General features: G+C 46.6%; 1 protein-coding gene across 1 annotated transcript; it reads left to right on the top strand.

The window, feature by feature from the left end:
* Positions 1-1,827: 1,827 nt before the first annotated feature.
* Positions 1,828-3,240, top strand: LOC135388678 (uncharacterized protein K02A2.6-like). Its single transcript, XM_064618385.1, has one exon. It carries the CDS (start codon positions 1,828-1,830, stop codon positions 3,238-3,240), a length of 1,413 nt encoding a protein of 470 aa, XP_064474455.1.
* Positions 3,241-22,928: the final 19,688 nt, after the last annotated feature.

The raw sequence follows: 22,928 nt of genomic DNA, 5'->3' as shown, positions 1-22,928 counted from the left end.
CAGGAAATGGCTCGATTTCGCCGCCACCGAAGCTCTATGGATCCAGTTCTCGATCTGGTCGCTACCGTCCAACATATGCTCGTGCTCATCGGGGGATCGTTGTATCGGTCTTCCTGGACATTAAGCGTGCCTATGATACCGTCTCGCACATCTGTGTCCTCACCGGGTTGCGGTCTTTTGGAGTATGTGGTCGACTTTTCAGCTGGCTTCACGATTTCTTTACGGACCGAACTGTCGCTGTCCGCACATCCCACGGCCAAAGACCCAAGCACCCTGTCCATCAAGGCGTACCCCAAGGAAGCATTCTCAGTCCTGTAGTCATGGCAGGACTGAAATCGATCGTTCCACGGAAGGTCGCATTCACCGTGTATGCCGATGACGTTGCGCTTTGGACTGTAGGCAAGTCACGGCCAGCCATTCAGCGCCGTTTACGACAAGCCTTAAACAACGTTCATCTCAATATTACGCGACTTGGAAAGGACCTTTCGCCCGAAAAGTGCGTCGAGCTCCCTTTCACCCACAAGGCTACGAGTAATTTCCCTCTTTGGGTTGGTACACGGAAGCTCGAGCCTGTGCGTTCCCATGGCTTCCTTGGTGTGGTCCTGGACTCTCACCTGCGCTGGGCTCACCACATTAAGCTCTTTGAAACCTGTAGTGGTGCTAGTGGGTTGGGTTGCGGACACTGAAGACGATGCGCGAGAGCTCGGCCTGGATCATTCTTCTGGCTGATTCGTCTGGAGACATAGGCTCCAACATGTATTGTCTCGTCCCTAGTTACTCGTATTAAATCGTTGTTATTCCCACGCATACCGACTATCTCAACTGGCGACGATCGAGATTACGCAATATCCCCTACCACGGCCAGAGGAACTCTTGGCAACGCTAAACGGGGGCGAGAAATTTTCCAAACTAGATTTGTCCGAGGCGTATCTCCAGATGGAGCTGGATGAAGATGCGAAGAGAATCTTGGTCATCAACACTCATAAGGGTCTCTATCAGTTCAACCGAATGCCGTTCGGAATCGCGTCTGCCCAAGCGGTGTTTCAACGTATCATGGAACAGGTGATTGCTGGAATACCCTCAGTGGCTTGTTATCTGGACGATATTATTGTAACTGGCGAGAACGACCACCAACACTTGGGAAAACTTGAAGCAGGTTTTATTGCGACTACGTGAATTTGGCTTCACACTGAAAAAAGAGAAGTGTGCGTTCATGCAGCAACAGGTTGAGTACCTTGGTCATGTTGTTACAGCGGAGGGATTTCGACCATCTCCGAAAAGGGTATCCGCGATACTGAACATGCCGCCTCCTACGCAAGTATCGGAATTACGTTCGTTTCTGGGCATGGTTCAGCACTACGGCAAATACATACCCTCCTTGGCAGACGTGTGTGCTCCGCTGAACAACTTGCTTAAGAAATCTGTGCCATGGAAATGGTCGGCGTCGTGTGTTGAAGCTTTCGAGACGATTAAGAAGAAATTGACTTCAGTCGAAGTACTGAAACATTATGACCCGCGCAAGGAAATATTTCTGGCCGTGGATGCGTTCTCCAAAGGACTTGGGGCCGTCATTTACTACCGTATTAACGGCGCAGATCGTCCGATCGCACATGCTTCAAAGACTCTGACACCCGCCGAATGAAGGTATGCTCAGATAGAACGGGAAGCTCTCGCCATAATTTTGGTGTCAAGAAATTTCACCAATATCTTTGGGGGAGGAGGTTTACGCTCTTCACAGACCACAAGCCTCTAACGGTGATTTTTGGGTCGTCCAAAGGCATTCCCGTTACTACAGCAAACCGTCTGCAACGTTGGGCTATCATCCTCATGAGTTATTCTTTCGATATCCAGTTCAAGTCGACATTAAATATCGCAAATGCTGACGGTCTTTCCAGACTTCCAGAAGGGCCGGATGTGCAATTTGGTCTGCAAATGCAACAGGGTATTTTCAACGTCGAGGTTGAAGAGATAAAGGCTGTGCAAGATTTTCGAATGTCTACCCTTCCGGTCACCGTGAAGCGGATTGCTGAAGCGACACAAGAAGATCCCTGTTTAAAAGAAGTAATTCAGTTTATTACAAACGGCTGGCCTGAGAGAACCGAACCTGAGTCCGCACCATATGTTCAACGACGAGCGGAGCTGACGACTCACAGAGGGTGCATACTTCTCGGATTACGTACGGTAGTTCCTGATAAGTATCGTCTGCAACTTCTGAACACCCTTCATGATTGCCATGTCGGTCAAACAAAGATGAAAATGCTTTCCCGCTCATACATGTGGTGGCCAGGCCTCGATAAAGATATTGAAGCCACAGTGAGACGTTGTCATCAGTGTGCAGCCATTGCAGCCCAGGAGTCCCCGGTTCCATTTCATCAATGGGAGCCGCCAGAGAAACCGTGGTTTCGGCTACACGCGGACTTCACAGAGTTGCATGGGAAAGATTACCTCATAATAATTGACGCATTCTATAAGTGGCCAGAGGTGGTGCCTATGGCAGCAACTACAGCGACGAAGACAATGGATGCCATGAAAGACATTTTCGTGCAGCATGGGCTTCCACAGGTTCTGGTGACAGATAATGGACCTCCCTTCACCAGTCAGCAGTTTACGACGTTCCTTGCGGAACTTGGAGTTCATCACGTTCGTACGCCTCCATATCATCCGAAGTCTAACCGACAAGCTGAAAACTTCGTACGAACGTTTAAAACAGCGCTATCTCGCTCCGCTATGGAGGGGAGAGAAAATATCAGAGAGTTCCTGTTCAAATACCGTGTAACACCACATGCATCTACAGGTCGTCCACCTTGCGAGCGGCTCAACAGCAGGCACTATCGGTCTGTGTTGGACCTTGTTAGACCTTCTGATTTTTCTCTGATTCCTGCGTCAACGGATGCGGGTGCCCGAGAGCGACAAAGGCGTTGTCATGATAAACGGGCGCGGGACCGATCTTTCGGAAAAGACGCATGCGTGTGGATGCTTGACCCGCAGAGGAAAGGTCACTGGAAAACCGGAAAAATTATGGAAAAAGAAGGGAGAGTGATCTTCCATGTGCGAGATGCTGATGGGAAGATTCATCGAGTACATAAGGACTTGCATGACGACATAAGGACCATCTTAAGCTCAGGGAATCTTTGGAATCGTGGGAAAGCGGATTTTCGAAGACAACGGCAGATCAAGATCTTGTGCTCGAGGGACCGGAATTTCCTTTACCGTTCCCCGAAGTGGAGGACCCACCATTGAGTGACAGAAATCGTCATACGTCCTTAAGTGTTCAACCACCGAGGGATGGACAGGCTGGCGCACCTTCAAGTGAAGCGGCTCCTACGGGCGACAATACACGCCGATACCCCTTGAGGATCCGTCGTTCAGTAGACGGCTATCGCTCTACTTATTAAAGGGGGAGGTATTGTAGTGGCGCTAGTGGGTTGGGTTGCGGACACTGAAGACGATGCGCGAGAGCTCGGCCTGGATCATTCTTCTGGCTGATTCGTCTGGAGCCATAGGCTTCAACATGTATTGTCTCGTCCCTAGTTACTCGTATTAAATCGTTGTTATTCCCACGCATACCGACTATCTCAAAACCGAAGTGCAGCGATGGCTTCCTGCCATTCAGCATCTTTCTGGCTTCGGCTGGGGCTGTCATCAACGCTCCTCTTAGTCGTTCACGCGGCTTTGGTGAGGGCCACTGTGCTTAACAGGCTTCCAGTCTTGCATAGGGTTCCTACAACATCGTTCAATACCCTTCGGTCCCTGTTCGCCCAAGCCTTCATCGCTGCCTTGGCGTTCCAAGAATGGCTGAAACACGGCAAGTCCTAGCTGAAGCTGGAGAACTCCTGGTGGAGGTCCTCCGCAAACGGGAAACGGCTCGACACTTCCTACGTTTGCGTGCGAACGTTCCCCGTCACCCTCTCCTCAGGAAAATTCGATACCGTCCTGAAAGTGATTTCCATCGCGTGGCGCAGAGGACACGCCACGCTCTCACCGGCTTCACACCTTGGATTGTCACACCGCCGAACGCCCCCTGGTCTCTGCCTGCGCCACCCCCCTTCCCACGTCTTCCTGACCTCCCGGTCCGCAGAGCTCAGGTTCCCCCTCAAGTCCTTCCAGCCAGTTTTTATGCTCTCGTCGACGAAGTTTTTACACCTCTACCGCCGCTCACACCAATGGCGCATCTCGAAATGGGAAGTTCGCGTCCGCATTTGTCATCCCCGAAGAAGGCGTAGTTCAAGGACGTCGCCTTTGGCATTGTACATCATCCACAGCTGCGGAACTCTACGCAGTACTTTTCTTTTTGCAGCACATCGTTCCATTCCCACACCGGAATTGGGTGGTCTTTACTGACTGAGCATCTGCGCTGCAATCAATTGAAAATTCTGGCATCCGAGGCTCCTCCGCCCCGTTGGTTATGGATGTGTTAACCGCTTACAAACTTGTCTACAAAGCAGGACGCCCATTGCGGTATCGAAGGCAATGAACTGGCGGACAGCGCCGCCGGAGCAGCTCTCTCGTCTCGGACACGGACGGATATTTCACTGCTGAGAGGCGATCGGCAGCCCATACTTTGAAGCCTTGTGCCTCCTCTGGCTACCCGCCAACGGACCACCCACATACTACCCCCCGCCATGCTGAGCAGAGTTGACACAACGCTCGCTTTCCGCATGCCAGCACATATCTCTCGTCAAGACGCCGCATTAGTTCATCGAATGCGCCTCGACGTGGCTTTCACAGAACAGTGGCGCTACCACTTGCGACAAGTTAACTCTCCCCACTGCAGTCACTGCGGTGCTGTTGAAGATCTCGAGCACGTACTTCTCGATTGCAAACACTACCACCCTTCCTGCTCCGTACTCTCCGCCTCCCTCAACGAGCTCTACTCCCGTCCCCTCTCCCTCACCAAATTGCTTGTCCCCTGGCCGCTTCCAGCTCACCAACGCTCTGTCCTCAAGGCTCTCTTCGCCTTTTTGGACACCACAGGACTTCGATCCTCATTGTAACGGGACCCATTCCTTCATTCACTGCTTCACCTCCACCAATGGGGCAGAGTATCGCCCCCGGCGATGAAACTCCCCACCCATTATCCTGAAATAAAGTTGTTGTTGTTTGTTTATTTCCAAATCATTTCAGAACACGTTTTCCAGCCAACGATAGAGTATGGGCAGGAGATGACACACAAACACATATTTTAACACTCCAGATTTTCCTCGGTGTTTGTGAAGGCACGTATCTTCCATTTTTGAGCGTCATGCCTGTGGCCGAAGCTACAGTTTGCTAGAAGCAACGAACGATCGGGACAATGCAGGGAAAAATGCCAACGGAAAAGTTAAAACTTCGCTACCCGACAGCGATGCGCCGATCGACTGAATCGGAGGCGGCAGCGCGCCGATTGAAACGACCCAGCGGCGGCGGCGTGGCGCACACCTCTACGCGGGGCACGTAACTCGTTGTCTACTTACGTGAGGAACTCCTGGTAGAGCACGATGGCGTATTTATGCGTGCAAAAGCTACAAAAAAAACATCCAGGGAGCACACTCAGCGTAAAAAAATAAAAATAAAGTAACAGAGCGCGAAAACGGCGGGTTCCATGCATTAGAATAGGGCAACATGGCGGTCCCAGGTGAGTTGTGTAAAGGTACCGCTGGGGAAGCTATCGGTGCAGAACCCGAAACGATGTCCCAAATGGATGCTCATCGGTAGTGCCCTGGCGGTACCTGCACATAACTCACCTGAGAGCGCGAGATGTCGCCCTTTTCTAATGCATGGAAGCAAACGTTTTCACGCTCTGTTATCTTTTTTTTTACGCTGACTATGGATTCCAGGAGTTTTTTTTTTATATCTATCACATGTATAAATACGTAACGTAGCCCCTAACAGTATGATTTGCTACATTTGCTACCAGCTGACCTGCACCCTTGCCGTTTTGCCATTATTGCTACATCATTTTTGTTGTTGTCGCTAACTTGTCTACCTAAAGAAACGACTAAAGAGGAAGCGCAAGTAAGAGATTGCGAAGAAGGACAACACTTGGAGGTCAGTAAGTTTCAGGTGTTTCGCAGCATTTAGAGAACTGGTGAATTCGTACAGGCGACGTCTCTCGCTAAGTGGAGCTGTGGAATATGAAATCTCCAAAGCAGTGCCGACTGATTGTGTTGTCGTCATGAGCGCGATGCGTGCAGAGCAGGTAGAGCAGAGGGCATTCGTGTCCAGAAATGATACAGAAGAGCCCTGAATCGTTTCTGGAATCGGTTCGGAACACTAGTTGTCTTTAGTTCCGGTTCAGGTTCAGTTCCGGGCCGGTTAAAATATAGCGGTTCAGTTCCGGTCACGCTTCGTGAAAAAATTCCGTTTCAGCTCCGGTTTTTGGTTCAGTTCGGTTCCGGTTCGACAACCTGAATCAGTACTTGCTGTACAGTTCCTTGTTCGAGCTCTTCTCGACTCTTCTCGAGCGTTTGCATCCTATCGCACATATATTCTTTCCCTCGGACGAACGTCTCGTTGTCTCAACATGCCTGCCGTCCGTTTTTCTCCCCCGCTTTCGCGGGACTCGTTGGGAGTGTCCGAGTATTGTGGGGCATCATCCATGGATCTCTGGAAAGCAACCACATGTGAGCATTACGTATGCAAGAGGTGTTTACTGAACAAGGAACCTTCGCCAGCCCCCCAATGTACTCGCTGCGACGGAAGCAGCCTCTTGCTCTGTCCTGGTGCAATATTTGGCTGCAAGTATCAGACGGCCATCTCTCATAACTGTGTGGACCACCTCCGCACCTGCCCTCGACGTCCGACTCCGTGCCCCAACGAGTTTTCTTCCATTGTCTCCAACACCGACCGGCCAAGGCACTTGACCGATGAATGTTCCAGGCGTACGCAGGAGTGCTGTTTCTGCCACGGGAACTGTGTCAGGGATGTCAGGGTTATCCAGTCACGTATCAGTACTGCAATTAAGACAATATTCGAGGGGGCAGCTTCGAGGAACACGGCGCCGGCTGACGCAAAACACCGCAGGCTTCCAAGATGGCCGCTTTCGGATGTACATTCAAGGCAGGCGATTACGAAATGGAACGTCACCTGACGATAGAGAAACATGCGATGAGCATGCATGAGATGAAGATGCAAGTGAACAGCTTGGAAGCGGAACTGGTGCGTGAAGAGTGCAGTCGTGAGAAACAAGTGCGACAAAAAGAAGAGCGAAATCACAAGAATTAACTCAGAATTCGAGACGAAGAGCTCCGGAAGCTTCGAAAGGACTTTGAAGCATTGCTGCGACATTTTCACAGTCCTGCCCTGCGGCACGTGCAACACGTCGCCACACTGGGCAGACATACCTTACGTGTAACATCAAGGCACCATTATTTCGGTATGTGCTGTTATGTTATGGAGAGAGGACAAAGAAATTATCTACGTAACAATGAACTGACGAAGATTGTGAGCAATTGTCCGGCTTCAGCACTTCAACGGTGAGTAATTTTCCTGGATCCACAAAAACTCTACTGCGCACTGTACACTCTAAATCCGCCACCCGATGAGTACCGCACATGTACCAGGTCTCAGAAAACGCAATCGGTACACATCCGTCGCAGCGGCGCGAACGACGTGAAGAAGGGGGTACAGTACGGTTACATCCTCTGGCCATGCCGGCAATATCAGAGTCCATTCGGTACCAAACAGTCACATAACGTTGTACCGGATTACGGCGGAGGGCTGTACCCCATACCGCAGCGTACCTCATTATATATCAGTTTCGTGTACCTGATGGACTTGAACAAATTCATTGACCACACAAGTAAACCACAACATAACGAAAGAGCTTCCCGTTTCACTTAGCGGTGCCCCGCCTGAGGCGAAGTGAGGGAAGCGAATGATAAGTGGTCTGAGATAATGTTTCCTTCATAGCAAAGTCGTCGTATACTTTTTATTTCAGCATTGAAATTCGGATACAAGTTTCTTTCGTGGTTGTTGTTGACATTGCGCTCGATTTTTTTTTTTACGTTACGCTATCTATTTTCCGCGGATCTGCTGTATGGCGTTTCCCGCCGTAACCTTACTTGTTGGCTGCTCTTTCGTCGCACGCCAGAGTAAGGAATTTTCGTGGGTGCCCGTTCTGATGCGCCAGGAAGTACACCGTAAGAGCGCACAGACAGAAAGGTGAGCGAGTCGACTGCCTTGTAAGGTTTCATACCTTATCCTCACACGGATTGGGTGTAACGTTTTGGAGTTACTACTTTCACTTTCCAACAGGTGGGGGCCCGAAGGCTATGCCCTAGAATGAGCACCAACAAGGACTTGCGCGGTGCACATCGCGGTGCCTGTGCGGTCTGCGAATGCTCGTCTTTTATGAGAAGTGTAGAAGTCTGGAGGTCGGGACCATTCCCACCGGGCTGGTGCGAGTTCTGTGGACATTCACCTGTGTCGCACGCCGCGATCGGTAAGTACGTGACTGCTGATAGGCCCTTCATTAAGGGACAATCATTGTTGGAATAACGGAGGCCGACAGGATTGACATCCGGCAGTTGGCATTGTTAGTTGCGTGCATGAACCGAGCTGAAGGCTGCAGATACACTGATGCGTTTTAAACCAGGAAAGCTGGCGCTAAACGGCATGAAACCGTTGCACGTACATCGAGCAGCAAATTACGTTTAGTTCGATACCAAAAGCATCCTAAGTATCCCCAAAATATCGAGCAAAGTGACTTTGTAGCAGTGTTGGCGAGCTCTTTACTAACATGGAAAACGGTCAGGCTAACAAAACCGAAACTGACTCAGTCAAGAAGTCAACGTTGCAAACGCATGAAATATGTTTGAACTTCTCAACCTAATGACTCTAACATGCCACAAATCAAAACATGCACATGAAATACGTATGAACTTTCAAACTGAGTCATCCGAAGCAGAAGCCTATTCACGAAGGCATACGGACACTTTTATGACCCACTTATCAGCATTTCAGATTCCCTGCGGTATATTTTTCCATCTACAATACAACATTGACACCAAAAAGGCCAGGGCTTTGTTTAAGAGCTGTCACTGGATGTTCGGAACCACAGCTGAAGCAAGGTTTAAATGTAAAGCAGAGTTCCATAGAGCCTATATTATAATGCAGATGCACATTTCGCTTATAGATAACCTCGGTCGTGTGTAGAGAAAGACCAAAATTTAAGAGTTCACCGGGGGACTTTGGCAATGGCACCCCAGTAACAAAGTCGTTCCAATTCCCTCCTCTTTGGCGCAACCGTCATCACACTCCGGATGAATTCATCGATATCAATTCGCTTTTTCTTATGATTATCGCAGTCAGCTTCGTTGGCCGGCAATCACATGATATACACCCATGATATATAGCCATCTTTCACGAGAAAATTTTCTGCTTAAAATTTTAATTTCAGATGTCTTCGCAAGCTTGCCACCTCCTCTACGAGACATGACAGCCTCAGATCAGTCTGTCACAGACAAGGCATCCATGTCCACACCAGGTGAGAAGCAAGCAGCATATGCAGGTTTTTTCATTTGCATGTGTGTGTGTGATATTGCCTTCAAACTGAGTAGCTTCAGAAGCTTTACAAAAAACTGCATTCTAACTAAATCTTTCTATGGCCTGAAACAGCCTCACCCCATGGAATCAGACCAGAAACTGTGCAGCGTCAGCCCCACATGGACACAGGTTTGTCTGAGCTACATTTTAGTGAACGTTGAATCGAACTTGGAGAACAATAACTGGCGACGTATATCATCTCACAATTCACGTCTTGCTGTGCTGCAATGAATGTTCCGATCATTGCTTCATTATAGCACAACATCATGAATACTGCATAATTCACCTCTTCTAAGTAAGGGGTTGATGCAGCCATATAAATTAGTTCTCTTGCCAAATCTGCAGCAGTTGCTGTATAGCAGTATGTAACATATTGGCACAATGTCGCCTATTTTCAGGAGATTGGTCAGGGACATGCTCATTTGTGTTGGAAGAGGAATGCCTGGGTGACCCAGAAAGCAGAGGTTTGTCTCAGCTTGTGTTAACTCGTGCGAACAGACTTGGAACGTAATGGAAACTTTGGCCTTTCCAGAAACCGAGCCCACTGCAATTCAGGAGCCAGGAGATGATGCTACACATACAACAGGTGTGTAGGAAAAGTGCTTCAGCAATGTTTTCTTACAGCGTTGCCGTTACCTGCAGGCACTGCAAGCACTTCAAGTGTAGCTACTGTCTTGCCTGTACCATCAGAGATACTACAACCAATAGAGAACTCCAATGTCCCGTCAGCATCACAACCTTCCTGAAAAGAAAAGGTGCCTAGCATTTGTGGTTCCTGTGGCTTCTCTACATCAAACTATCAGCGATTCCGAGTACACTGCAAAACTTGTTCTTCTGGTAGTCGTACTTCCTATGTTTGCCCGCATTGCCACGCCAACATACGCTATGCAAAGCGGTACAGAGAGCACGTAGCTTGTTGCCGTGAAATGACAGGGAACCAATCAATGTCTTCATCAACTACGGTTCACGGTGATGACCCTGATGTTTTAGAAACCGCTGTCAGCCCGTGCGGGACTTCACATGAACTATTTGAAAGCTCTGCGTGCAATACTGTTGAAGCTCTTCTTTCAGACCTTTGTCGTTCTCTAGAAGGGCATCATCGCACATCAAAAAAGGCCATAGATACAGTTGTTGAGTCCGTAGGAAACATAATGCAATGTCAGAATATTCCTTGTAATATAAAGACCCTGTCCAGCGACAGGCAACGAAAATCAGAATATTTCAGGCGTGGAATATATGTCCCCCCTGAGCAGGTAACTTTACCTGATGGAAAGAAAGCATATTATGTGCCTGTCAGGCATCTGCTTGCTAATTTATTGAAGCATCCTGATGTCCATAGCTGGCTCTCTGGAGGTGTAAGAAGAAACTCCCCAGTGGGGTTGCTTCAGGATTTTCATGATGGCATACGGGTTACATCTCACCCAGCTCTACAAGGCACGCAACAGAATGTCCTAACTCTGGTACTCTATTGTGATGACATCGAAGTAGCAAACCCGTTGGGAATGAAAAGGGGAAATAGGGGGAAGCTGACTGTATTTTACATTATGTTTGCGAACATGCCTCCTTTTGTCCGCTCCCAGATTTGCAACATCATTCTGCTCGGAGTCGGTTATTCTAAAAGCTTGAAGTCAACACAGGCCAAGGAAGTGCTTCTTAAGGAGTGTATAGAGACAGTAAATGCATTGTCATCAGAGGGGATTAGCTTTATGACAGCTAAAGGTGAAGAACTATTTCACGGGGCCGTCATTGCACTGATGGGTGACAGTCTTGCGTGCCATAATGTCGCAGGATTTAACGAGTCATTTGGTCCAAATGTGCAGCTGAGCTGCCGCACATGTAAGGCACCTTCGTCAGAAATAACAAATTACAGCTATCATACGCAGTGCCCTCTCAGGGTGGACAGTGAACTGAAAAGGCAAGTTGAGGGACTGGAACGTGCAGATACAGAAATGGAGCGAAAAAGACTCTCAGCGAGTTTCGGCTTAAATGGGGATTCAGTGTTGACTAAATTTAATCACTTTTCACTGACTACTGACATTTTGTTCGATCCCATGCACATTTTACTAGAGGGAGTCGTAGTTAAAGAAATATCTTTGTTCTTCAGGTTTTGCGTGCGAAATGTGGGCTTTCTCACACGTAGGGCATTAAATCGCTGCCTTCAGAGCTTCCAGTTCCACCCTAGTGTCAGCTCAAGTGATCGTCCACGAGTCCTTGAAGCTGACCTTTCGTTAGTGACATCCGCCAGCGTAGCATTTGTGTTAATACTTCACCTCCCTTTGATGCTACAAAATGTTGTGCCAGAATGTGAGCACATGTCATGCCTTCTGCTGCTCAGTCAGATTGTTCAGGTGTGCTGGTCACCAGTTATGACCATTGAGTGCCTGAGCGACCTTGAAACTACAATAGCTGAGCATAACAGCGTGTACGTAAACTGTTACGGTGTGTCCAGTTTCATTCCAAAGATGCACATGCTAGTGCATATGGTAGAGCAGGTAAGGCAATTTGGCCCACTGAAGCATCATTCTACAATGAGCTGTGAGACAAGTAACTCTCTCCCAAAATCAAAAAAATTCTACAACTTCAAGAACCTTCCCCACTCTGTGAGTGAGCTCTACCAGGTACATTCGTCTGTGAGCCTTTGGAATGGCTCTGGCGCCCCAAAACTGAACTACTGTGTTAAGGACGACTTTGAACAGCACGCTGTTACGGTTACTGTTGACAACAGGCTGGTTTCAGCTGGGCTGCCGTCTGAGCTGCATGGCACACAGGTTGCATTTATGACTGCTGCGTGCATCAACAACGTTGATGTCAAATCAGGAGATGTCCTGATATCGAGCACCCCTACATCAGACGTCATGTTCATAAAAGTGAAGCAGATAATATGTGCTGACAGAGAAAGGTACCTCTTCACCACCCTAATGGTCCAGAAGGAGTTTCAACGGAAGATCAAGACATTTGTTCTTCAGGTGACTGAGCATGAAGTGGTGCTACCAATTGACCGACTTTTGTACCCATGGCCATGTTTCATTTACCACAAGGATAGCGACATCATTTGCATATCTCGATGCTTGCATTTTGTTCCCTAGTTTCTCATAGTCAGGCATCTGTCACTCCGTTCCTGCCATAAATTGTGAAGTATATGAGTATTGATCTATAACCATGTCTGACTTGCTTGATAAAATATTCATGCCTGAGTGCCTTCAAGCCCATGTTTTTCATGAAGAGTTAGTAATTTTTATCGTCACCCGCACCAGTTCCAGCTACCGCAGTTTTCGCCAATGGTGAAGCCGCTCCTAGGCGGACAATGTCTCCCGGAAAAAATGGAAAAAAATTCTTCAACAACAACTACAAGATGAGCTGATTGAGTACCTAGAGTAAGTACACAAGTCTCTACCAAGATTGGAGACATTTTTGTGCAGCTAAGGGACTGTAATCCTCTGCTCATAAAGTCTGTCCAGTTTATATTTTTACCTTCTGCTGACATGTTCTTTCCATGCCTATAGTGCTTTGCTACAAGTAAAATTCTCAACTGTCATTCATTTTGTTGAACTATATTTCAAAAGCCAGGATGCCTCACACAAAATACCAAAGCATCGACTTGGACAAGTTTGTTGTGTCTCTTGCAACGCAATTGTTGATCCCGATTGCATCCAACCTGCACAGCTTGTTGATGCTCAAAAATCACTGGCCCAGCTTCTTGACCGAACTGGTTTAGCATAAGGTTCTCTGACGGAACCAAAAGGAAGAAAACCAACCAAGTTGATCGTGTTCCAAGAGCAAAAATAACACAAAACCATTAATCAGCTTGAGCCTTCAGGCTTCTACCTTATCTTCTTTCCCTGTTCAGGGTTCATTTGCTTTTCGTGTCCTGGATTGGAAAGGAAACGTCTCAGTCATCCTGTTATGTTAAGTCTGTGCTTTATTTCATGTTTGCGTAGTCAGTTCATCGTCTTTTTAACCACATTGGAAGGGATGAAAGTGTCATTTGGGCCATTTCAGCTCTAACATCCACACTCGGTGGCTTCACCCTCAAGAATTTTGGCGCTGATATTTTGTGACATTCACTGTTCAGGTAAAGAACATAGGTGCCCCCATAAAACAGAAAAAAATCTTGGCTCAAGAAGTTTTGGGAAATAAAATTTTTATTTTCGGCAGTATGTGCATGTTAAGTTCACAAACCACAGAAACTGCTGGACGTCCTGCATTCCTCAGCTTGGTATGGTGTTTATTCACCTCACTAGCTGTCATGGTGCCGAAAGATTTATGAATGGAAGCGGCAAAGTCGTTCCCGTTCCAAAGCACCTTCAACCCTCTTACATCGAGGGCGGATGCAAGGTAGTCAGGAAAAATGTTTTAAAAAATAAATAGAGGCAGGGGAAGCTGTTCGCACTTCAGTCTTTTTTTTCTTCATTTTTGCACTTCAGTTATTCGTGGAACACTGACAATGCAGAGCAGTGTTCAGGGCCACAGATTTACGTCAAATTGTGCTCAACAAGTCACGGAATACGCCACTGAATGAACTAATGACAACTTTGTCCTATGTCGACATAAATATTTGAGCAGTAGGAGTTTAATTTCATCCACCTTAAACGCGATTTTTTTGCACAACTGTCCTGAAGGTATCTTGAACATATGCATGAGATTTTTTTTCAGTCGCTCTGGTTTATACTTGCCGCTGAAGTGACCTTTAAAAACAAAAACCCTCGTAGAAACTCTAGGTGGGACCAATTAAGTTATGTGTGGTGTTCACGTGTATGCAGTGATAACGGGCTAATTGTGAACCAGGAGCCTTGGATACTTCAGCAACAGTACAATGCACTTGGACGATGCTTGTTGAAATGCCATCCACACACAACCTGGCCCAAAGCCAAGCCGGGAACAAAGGCAGAGAATGGGAGACGCTGCTGGGTGAGCTTTTTAGGAGAGTGCAGTCTTCTTTGGCAGCTCAGATATAGGAGTGCCAACGTGGAAAAAGAACGAAGCATCAAAAAGATTTAATTCCAACAAGCTTGCACCCCGAGCTGGTGCTTCATTACGTTGCACAAAAAAAAACCTTACTTACGTCATACAGGGTGTCTTTGTTACCACAGAGTTAATCGCCCTGTCCCCCACTCCTTCCTGCTGTCCTCTCTCCATCTGTCCACATCTGTACGCCGCTCATAGCCACAGTTGCTTCGCGGCGCTAACACCCAATAAAAAAAATGTTACCACAGAGCGCCTCATAAAGAGAGTGACGACCCTATGCTACTTCAGTAAGAAGCAGGTGCTACATAATTAGTGGCACCTGTGTGTTACTCAAGCAGTAGAATAGCAGCGCTCATCGCTCTCCCTGTGAAGTTCTCCGCTGCGGCTAAACAAAGACACCCTGTATATGAATGTAGAGAGCAGAAGGAACGTGAGAGCCACAGTTCACACAAGAAAAAAAGAAAAGAGGGAGCAGAAAGCGATACAGCACATTGCTAAAGACAAGCGAAGAAGTGGCTCTTGGGCTGGAGAGAGTCCTTCCAAAGGAACGGTTACAAGTCCTGCATTTGGTAGTACTGTCGAAAGAAGGGAGACGATGCAGACAAGCTGATGCATGATGAAAAACGAAAAAAAAAAGAAACTGAGACAAGGACGAGTGAGACGGAACACGCACACACGAGTTCTCAGACGCAGCAAAATTTTTCTGCAAACTTCTCTCAAATCACTCCCACTCCTCGGATCTATTGCCCTAAGAAATTCTGATGAGCTGCTAGAGTGTATTGCCCCCTTTCACGGTGTGGCTATTTCCTGTTGTCTCTAGACATCAAGGACCTTTAATATTCCATGAAGGTACTGCTGTTACTTAAACGAACTGCTGACCTAATTCAAAACAACGTATCATCTTTCCAAAGCCGCCGCATGTCTGCTGCCAATTTCCTTTCCATTCTTCAGTGCTACCTTGAATCCACCGTTGTAGACTGGGAGGGCAAATCCTTCATCCTAGCTGAAGGAGTATGCATTGGCTCTTCCGTGGCTCCCGTACTAGCAGAGATACACCTTAATTCGTTTGATCGTGTTGTTCAATCTTTAATTTCCAAAACTGGAGGCGGTATGCTTTTGATTCGTCGTTATGTCGATGACATCATTTTGCTAACAAATGTTCCCTCACTGGTTCCCAAAACCCTAACGAGCACTGTCACTTCGTATGCCCCTGAACTAAACTTTCCTGTCGAGCTCGCCATGGCCCACGAGCTAAGATTCTTGGATCTCAGCTTGGTTTGTAAAAGTGGTCTTTGTTGGTTTTATGGTAAGTACAATGCAAAGCTGCTCCCTCCTCAGCGCAGCTCCTACTCTAAGATTGTAAAATTTGGCATTGTTTCATCGCTCCAAAAAGTGGCCACTTCTAAAAGCTGTGCTCATTACATCGCTTCCAGTCTGCAACGTCAATATCGAGATCGTTGCATGCTGGCTATGATCCTCATCTCATTGCTACACGAGCCTTACGGTAGATGCGTAAGATGTTCCCTCAAAACCCTTCGGAACAACAGTCAAGCGTTTCCCCCTCTGGCCGCACTGTTGCTATCCCATACTATCATTCTGTATCTAACAACATACTAGCTGTCACTAAGAATTTTGGCATAAACATTGTTTTCACCAATGTATTCAAACTAAACAGACTCACACGTTTCACTTCCTCCTTTTCTGACAATTGTATTGTTAATCACAGAGACCCTTCCGTCATATGCTGTAAATGGGTTGTGTACTGTGTGCCTTTCCTATGCGGATTATGCTATGTAGGCCACACAGGCCGCTGCTTGAATGATCAGCTCCGGGAACACAACGCCAATGCCGAGAAAGACTGGTTGTCTCGTAATCTTGTCAGGCACCTACGCGAATGTCACGGGTCTAAGCCTATTTTTGAGGAAACGGACGTTTTGTGGAAAGAAAGGAACCTGTCGCGACGGCTCCTCAGAGAATCTCTGAAGATAGCCGCTCGCGGTCACACTCTAAACAAGCCTACTTTGGTCTCTCTCTCTCCCATTCGGAGGTTCTTACGTATAGAAGGAACGTTCTGTCTATTAAACTTCGCTGCGTCTGAGAACTCGTGTGTATGTGCGTTCCGTCTCTTCGTCCTTGTCTCTTTCTTTTTCTTTTTTTTTCTTTTTTAAACCTGGAAAAGGTGGGAATTGTCAAAGAAAGCTACCAATGGCAGCTTGCAGTATCATTCCATTGTTCAAATTCAAATTGGCTCCTATTGTGCAAGTGTTTTCGTTCAGAATGGCTTCTAATTATCTCCATCGCTTTCAGCCACGGTGTAAGATAAAGATAAGAGGTGATGACACCCACGCCAGCCCCAGGCCCAGGCCCCCTCCAGGCCCCCTCGCCTGATCGCCATCTCTCGGCGCGCAGTATGACTGACAGGACCGCCAAATGTTACCGATGCCCTTCCCCGCGTTGCAAGCGAATGTCTTGTGCTCTTGGCCTCGGCAGCTATGCGCACCGTCAGATGGCGATCAGGCGAGGGGGCCTGGAAAGCGAACATTATCTGGACGCCGCCTTCGCATGGCGAGACAAGAGAGTGTCATCACCTCTTATCATTATCTTACACCGTGCTTTCAGCACTCCTGGTTAAGCTTTTGGGACACTAATATTAATGATTGGGGGCTTACGTTGCGAGACAACTATGATTGCGGGACACTGAGCTGTGTAGTAGTTGTGACTTAATTAACCACATGATGTAAGTAATTAGCTTGTAATTGTCCTCTTACAGAGCGTGTTTATGAACCGACTGGCACTGAAACGCAAAATCCGAAGGCTGAGGGTGAGGCGTGGAAAAAACAACTGTCGTGCAACTGAATCCCAGTGTGTGGCACTGCATGACACTGACGATGTTCTTGGTACTATTGAAAGAGGTCTGAGCTGTGATGAAGCCCTAAATGAATTGAACGTAAGTGCAGGAACTGCAGCTGACCTTGGATGAATTGCTTGTGCCATAAAAATGAGACTGAAGAATTTCCTTTCCCTGCTGGAATTCAACACAACAACTTAACGACTACAACTTAATTTCCATGTCAGTCAATGAGTCTTTGTTAAATACCCATCATCAATTGGTATTTTGCGCACCATGTGCGTCCGCTCACAGAGTTATTGGTATTAACATGGTTCCACAGTGCATGTCTCATAAATGCTACTGTAGTGGCACTTGCACATGGTAGTAATGGGACAGAGGGTCTGGGAAGCTACCGGACATGTGTGCTTGAGATATGGATGACTCAAACCTCGTGTCCCATTACCTTCTACAAGTACTGCTAGAGTGGTATTTCCACATTGTGTAATATGAAGCAGTGTTGTTATCAACTCTAGAGGGGGTTGTACATATTTATGCACTCGACCGGCGCCCTCCGAGACATGGCTGTCATTGTAATTTTTCGTGCTTCGCATGCAGAGAGTCTATCACTGGTATGTACAAGCAGTTTTCACCACACTGTACACTATGTTCCTGCAAGAAAGCTCAAGCTAATGCAATCTAAGATTCTGAGTAGTTGCCGATAATGTGCGTATTTGCACTGAAGATCTCTTCGCTCCTTATTACTTCTAAATTTCACTCTCGTCATTCGAGCCTCGCCGCGAAGAAGCCATCTGTTTCTTGTCATCGGCGTACCATTTCTGGGAGAGAAAGAAAGCACATATTGTCAGCCCATCTTGTGGTAACTCACTTGCACAACGCGCGACGGTGACCATGCTTAGAGCCGTTACAGGCTGTCATATGCTGCCATGATTCAGTGCCTTTTTTTTCGTTGTACTGATGTGCTGAGCAAAATTAGTTTTGCTGCAGCAAGGATTTCGTTGAATCGCGTTTTGCTGTATTGAGGTTTGAGTGCATTACCACACCCTGTGTGGCCAAGATCACAATCACGAACACAAATCACACACGAATTACAATCTGTGACTGCTTCCCAGTGCTTTGTTGTCTCACTTTGGTTGTCATTTTGTGCTACAAGTTATTTGTATCCTGTTCCATGGTTATGCTAAACTTTTTTATCTTTACAGACATTAGAGAGCCTCGAAGGGCAAGTGCTGAGCATCAGCGTGCCACGTGTGCAGCGGCTGCTTCAGGCATCCTACGATGTTAGGCGGCTTGAGTATTGTGAGAAACTACCATCATACCTCTTGAATGAGGACACGGTATGTTTGGCTTCCAGAACCACCGGTGGCATGCTGGTGAATTGACATGGAACCCCCTATAAGCGTGTAGTAGTGACTTGCCATTTCTTAATTTTTCTCTTGACCTGACCCTTGACCCTGAACCTGGGGAGACACAAAAAATGTAACAGGACACGAAAGATTCAAAACTAGCAAGTGAAAGTTTATTTAGGTCTGTACAGCATGACCAGTCCCATACACAAAGTCTCCTAGTGTTCTTGAAAGCGAGACCGAAGGTCGGCCCACACAATGGGCACTAGGGAGAATAGCCGTAGCCTCCCAAAACACATGCTGCTTGTTGTTGGTCTCGCAGCATAAGACGACCGTGTTCTTCCAGATCGGCCTGCTCTTTATGCAAGCCGATTTGTAAGAACACGGCCGTCTTACGCCGCAAGACCAACAACAATTTTCTACGTACAACCAAGATTCTACGTATAGCCCATTGTGTGAGCCAACTTTCGGTCTCTCTTTCGAGGACACTGGGAGAGTTTGTATATGGGACTGGATGTGGTGTAGAGACCTAAATAAACTTTCACTTGCGAGTTTTGAATCTTTCATGTCGTGTCGTCCTTTTGTGTCTCCCCAGGTTCAGGGTTCTTTTTTTGTATGCAGCACAGTGCCAGTGATAAACACTTGCTACAAAGCATTTAGGTTCATTGTGGTGGATAATGTAGCAACGGCTAAAAATCCCAAGGTCTCTTGACAGATACTCGGGTACTGTGTTGAATATAACACAAGTATGGCAGAATTACATGAACGGCAAACGGCGCAAAAACACGGAGGAGAGACGACATGGACAAGTGCTGACTCCAACTCCCTGTAATGCAAACAGGGAATGCAGATTTTAGCCACAAATTCAGTTCATACTATAATACAGTACCAACTAGCCCAGCAAAGGAGTTTATGGCCAAATTTTCCAGATTTTCACTCGCATTGTGTTGTGTTACAACGAATGTATCCGAGTACAACCGAATTTTTAACTGAAAATATTGCCGTATATTTCCCCCCGAATTTGGCCAAAAGTATAACAAACTCAGGCCTTCTGCATTAACAGCAGAGCTTGCCGGTTGCTGTTTCAGCTGTCATTTGAAGCAGAGCTCAAGTTCCAGCAGCAGATGAAGGAGATGTACAATAAGCTGGACCGTGCAAGGAATGTATTCACCCGGCTACATGGTGGACACAGCTATGCGGACATTGACTCTTACCTTCGATCCAAGAAGAGCAAAACGTCACTCATCGTACTTGTAAGTTTATTTATTCTTATCATTGGATATTGCACACCAGGAAACCCAAGTTTACGGGCGTATGCACAGAGCTGTACACTAGTTGTTACTTCAAAAATAAGCAACTCACGACGGATCAAGGTGAAAGCCCGGGTTTCGCTGTATTCACCGTGGCAAAATTTTTCTGGTGCCAACCTATTCACCCTCCCTCAAGCTTTAATGAGCAGCGCAATCCTCTGCTTAATATTTGCCCCAGAGAAATGTAATTTGTGTCAGACGGGCAGGGGGCATTGCTGTTAGTGGAGTCCTGTGCCAGTCAGGATGGGCAACTCTTTTTGCCGGAGTACTTGGGAACAAACAATAGCTATCCTTTGCTGCTATTTTTTGTTGTTTGCACACATTCTCTGTTTTATGTATTACAATTTACAAGTGCTTGTCAACAGGGTAGCTGTTCAGAAACTCAGCGTGTCCCTGGCCCTAGGCTGTCCTTCTCTTCAAAGAAGCAGATTGTCACAAGGTATGAGGTAATCAACCTGCAAGATACCTGCACCATGGAGAAAGCCCTTGTGCTCCTTCTCTGCATCTACTACGTGAAGAACCTGAGTTACCCACAAGCTTTTGGTCAAACACTGGGGCTTCTTCAGACAGTCATCGTAAAGGACTGTTATTTTGACCCTTCTTTGCAGACACGCAAACTTGCTGCCTTTCTTGAAGAATTAACTTTGTGCACTGAGCACTCTGAAAACACACCCAGTTTCCTTTGATGTATTAAGATAAGAAGCAAGGGGACAACTAACATGTTCGTGTGCACAAAGAAGTGCAGGATGCCTTATCACTTTACACAGAAATGTGCTACACAGGCATTGTAACACAGTGTGAGACAGCGGGTGGCCTACAGAGACTATGAAATGCTCGCTATTATGCAAGTGTGACATGTGTTACTATTGATCTTGGCTGAAAAACAGGAGCGTATACGAAGGGGGGTCAAGTCCTGTAGATCACATAAACAAAATACAGAAGCCAACACTGAAGATTTTAGTTTAAGTTTAATTTGTACAATCTTTTGCGTGGAGGTCCCCGCTTCCTCAGGTACAAAGTGAAGTGGTGACACACAAAAGTATATATAGTATAGACATATGCACGACTAAACACACTGCTGTACAAAGAAAGGGAAGGAGAAAGGAGATATGGTGCCACATGTCTGTGTACAATGAAAAGTTGGGCAGACGGATAAGTGACCTCTAACCGTTTAAGAATAGTAAAAGGTGTTATTGAGAATAAAAAGGCCCGCCAACCCAGTTAAAGTGTGAATGATTTGTCCTTGGTTGTCCAACACTCGCAGGTGCTACAGTATGCTGACGATGTTAAACTGTATCGGGTTATTTCCACAGTGGGCGACTGTGAGCTACTCCAACGGGATGTTGATTCAGTAAATAACTGGTGTGAAAATAATTTTTTGTTACTTAACCCTGCAAAGACGAAGGTGTTGACGATAAGCAAAAAGAGAAAGCCCACGCATTTTTCTTATGTTGTCGAAAACATTGATATCGAGCGTGTGCCCTCTGTTCGTGACCTTGGCGTCATAGTGGACAGCGCCCTTTCCTTCGGTCCACATGTGAACACCATTGTGAACAATGCGGTCAGGTCTCTGGGTGTTATAACGCGATTTACTCGTGGCTTCACTGACCCTCGGTGCTTGTTAGTGCTGTATATGAGCCATGTCAGGAGCAGACTCGAACATTGCAGTATTGTTTGGAACCGTTTGACTAAAACGCAGTCAGACCAAATTGAACGTGTACAACGTAAGCTGGTTACTACTGTTTATGACAGATATATTGGTAGGAGGTTATACTATGACTATGAGCGCATTCTTGATTATATAGGACTTCTGTTATTGTCGTGTCGAAGACGATGTATTGATTTGCGATTTCTGGAAAAACTAATTAATGGTGAAATCGACTGTCCCATGTTGTTATCATCCGTTAATTTTCTGTGTACAAAAAGGACAAGGGCACGAAATTTGTTCTACATTAGTCATTCAGACGTTGCTTCTCCTTTGTCTCGGTTACTGAAAGTGTATAATGACTATGGTTCTGATCGTGCGACATTTCGATAGTATATCTTTCTCTTAATTTAGTTATCTCGGAATATTTAATTAGCCAGCATTATGCATCTGTAGTTCCCTGTTGTATATAGAGTATGTATTGTGTTTCGTGCACCACACTCAAGGCCACGGCTGTTTGTGGGCACTTTAAATAAAATCAATCAAATCAAATCAAAGGTGTTATAGTTAACAAAAACGCTCGCCAACCCAGTTATCGTCTGGCACTCCGTTAGATAATCCGTAACCTTCCCTTTTGTTCATTCTGGGCCACTCGTTTCCCATGCTCCTGACCCCCCTTCCGCGAAACTGGGTTGGCGAGCCTTTTTATTCACAATAACACCGTTACTGTTCTTAAACGGTTAGAGGTCACTTATCCGTCTGCCCAGCTATTCACTGTACACAGACATGTGGCACCATATCTCCTTTCCCCTTCCCTTTCTTTGTACAGCAGTGTGTTTAGTCGTGTATATGTCTATACTATCTGTACTTTTGTGTGCCACCACTTCACTCTGTACCTGAGGAAGCGTGGACCTCCACGCGAAGATTGTACAAATTAAACTTAAACAAAAATCTTCAGTGTAGGCTTCTGTATTTTGTTTATCTGAAAAACAGAACAAAAACAAGAAAAACAAGGCTCTGGAACTTCCGAGTGAGCGCTAGTCGGTGTTGCTTCTCTTTTTCTACACATTACTTGACATCTTGCATGGCGTTGCATTGTCTATGTAGTAGGCAGCTCTGCACATTTTTCTTACCTCCCAGTGCTGTTAAAGGCAATTTGTTCATACATTTTAGTTTGAAGCTTTTTCTGCCCATCACCCTTGCTTATTTGTTGTCCTAACTATGACCTAGTAACAGTTTTAATGCAAAGTGTTTCTTACGATGTTAATGCAGGAGATTTCATCGCTTTA

This window comes from Ornithodoros turicata, chromosome 1 (genome assembly GCF_037126465.1).
Source record: "Ornithodoros turicata isolate Travis chromosome 1, ASM3712646v1, whole genome shotgun sequence".
Taxonomy (NCBI): Eukaryota; Metazoa; Arthropoda; class Arachnida; order Ixodida; family Argasidae; genus Ornithodoros; species Ornithodoros turicata.
This window is presented reverse-complemented; position numbering and strand designations above follow the sequence as displayed.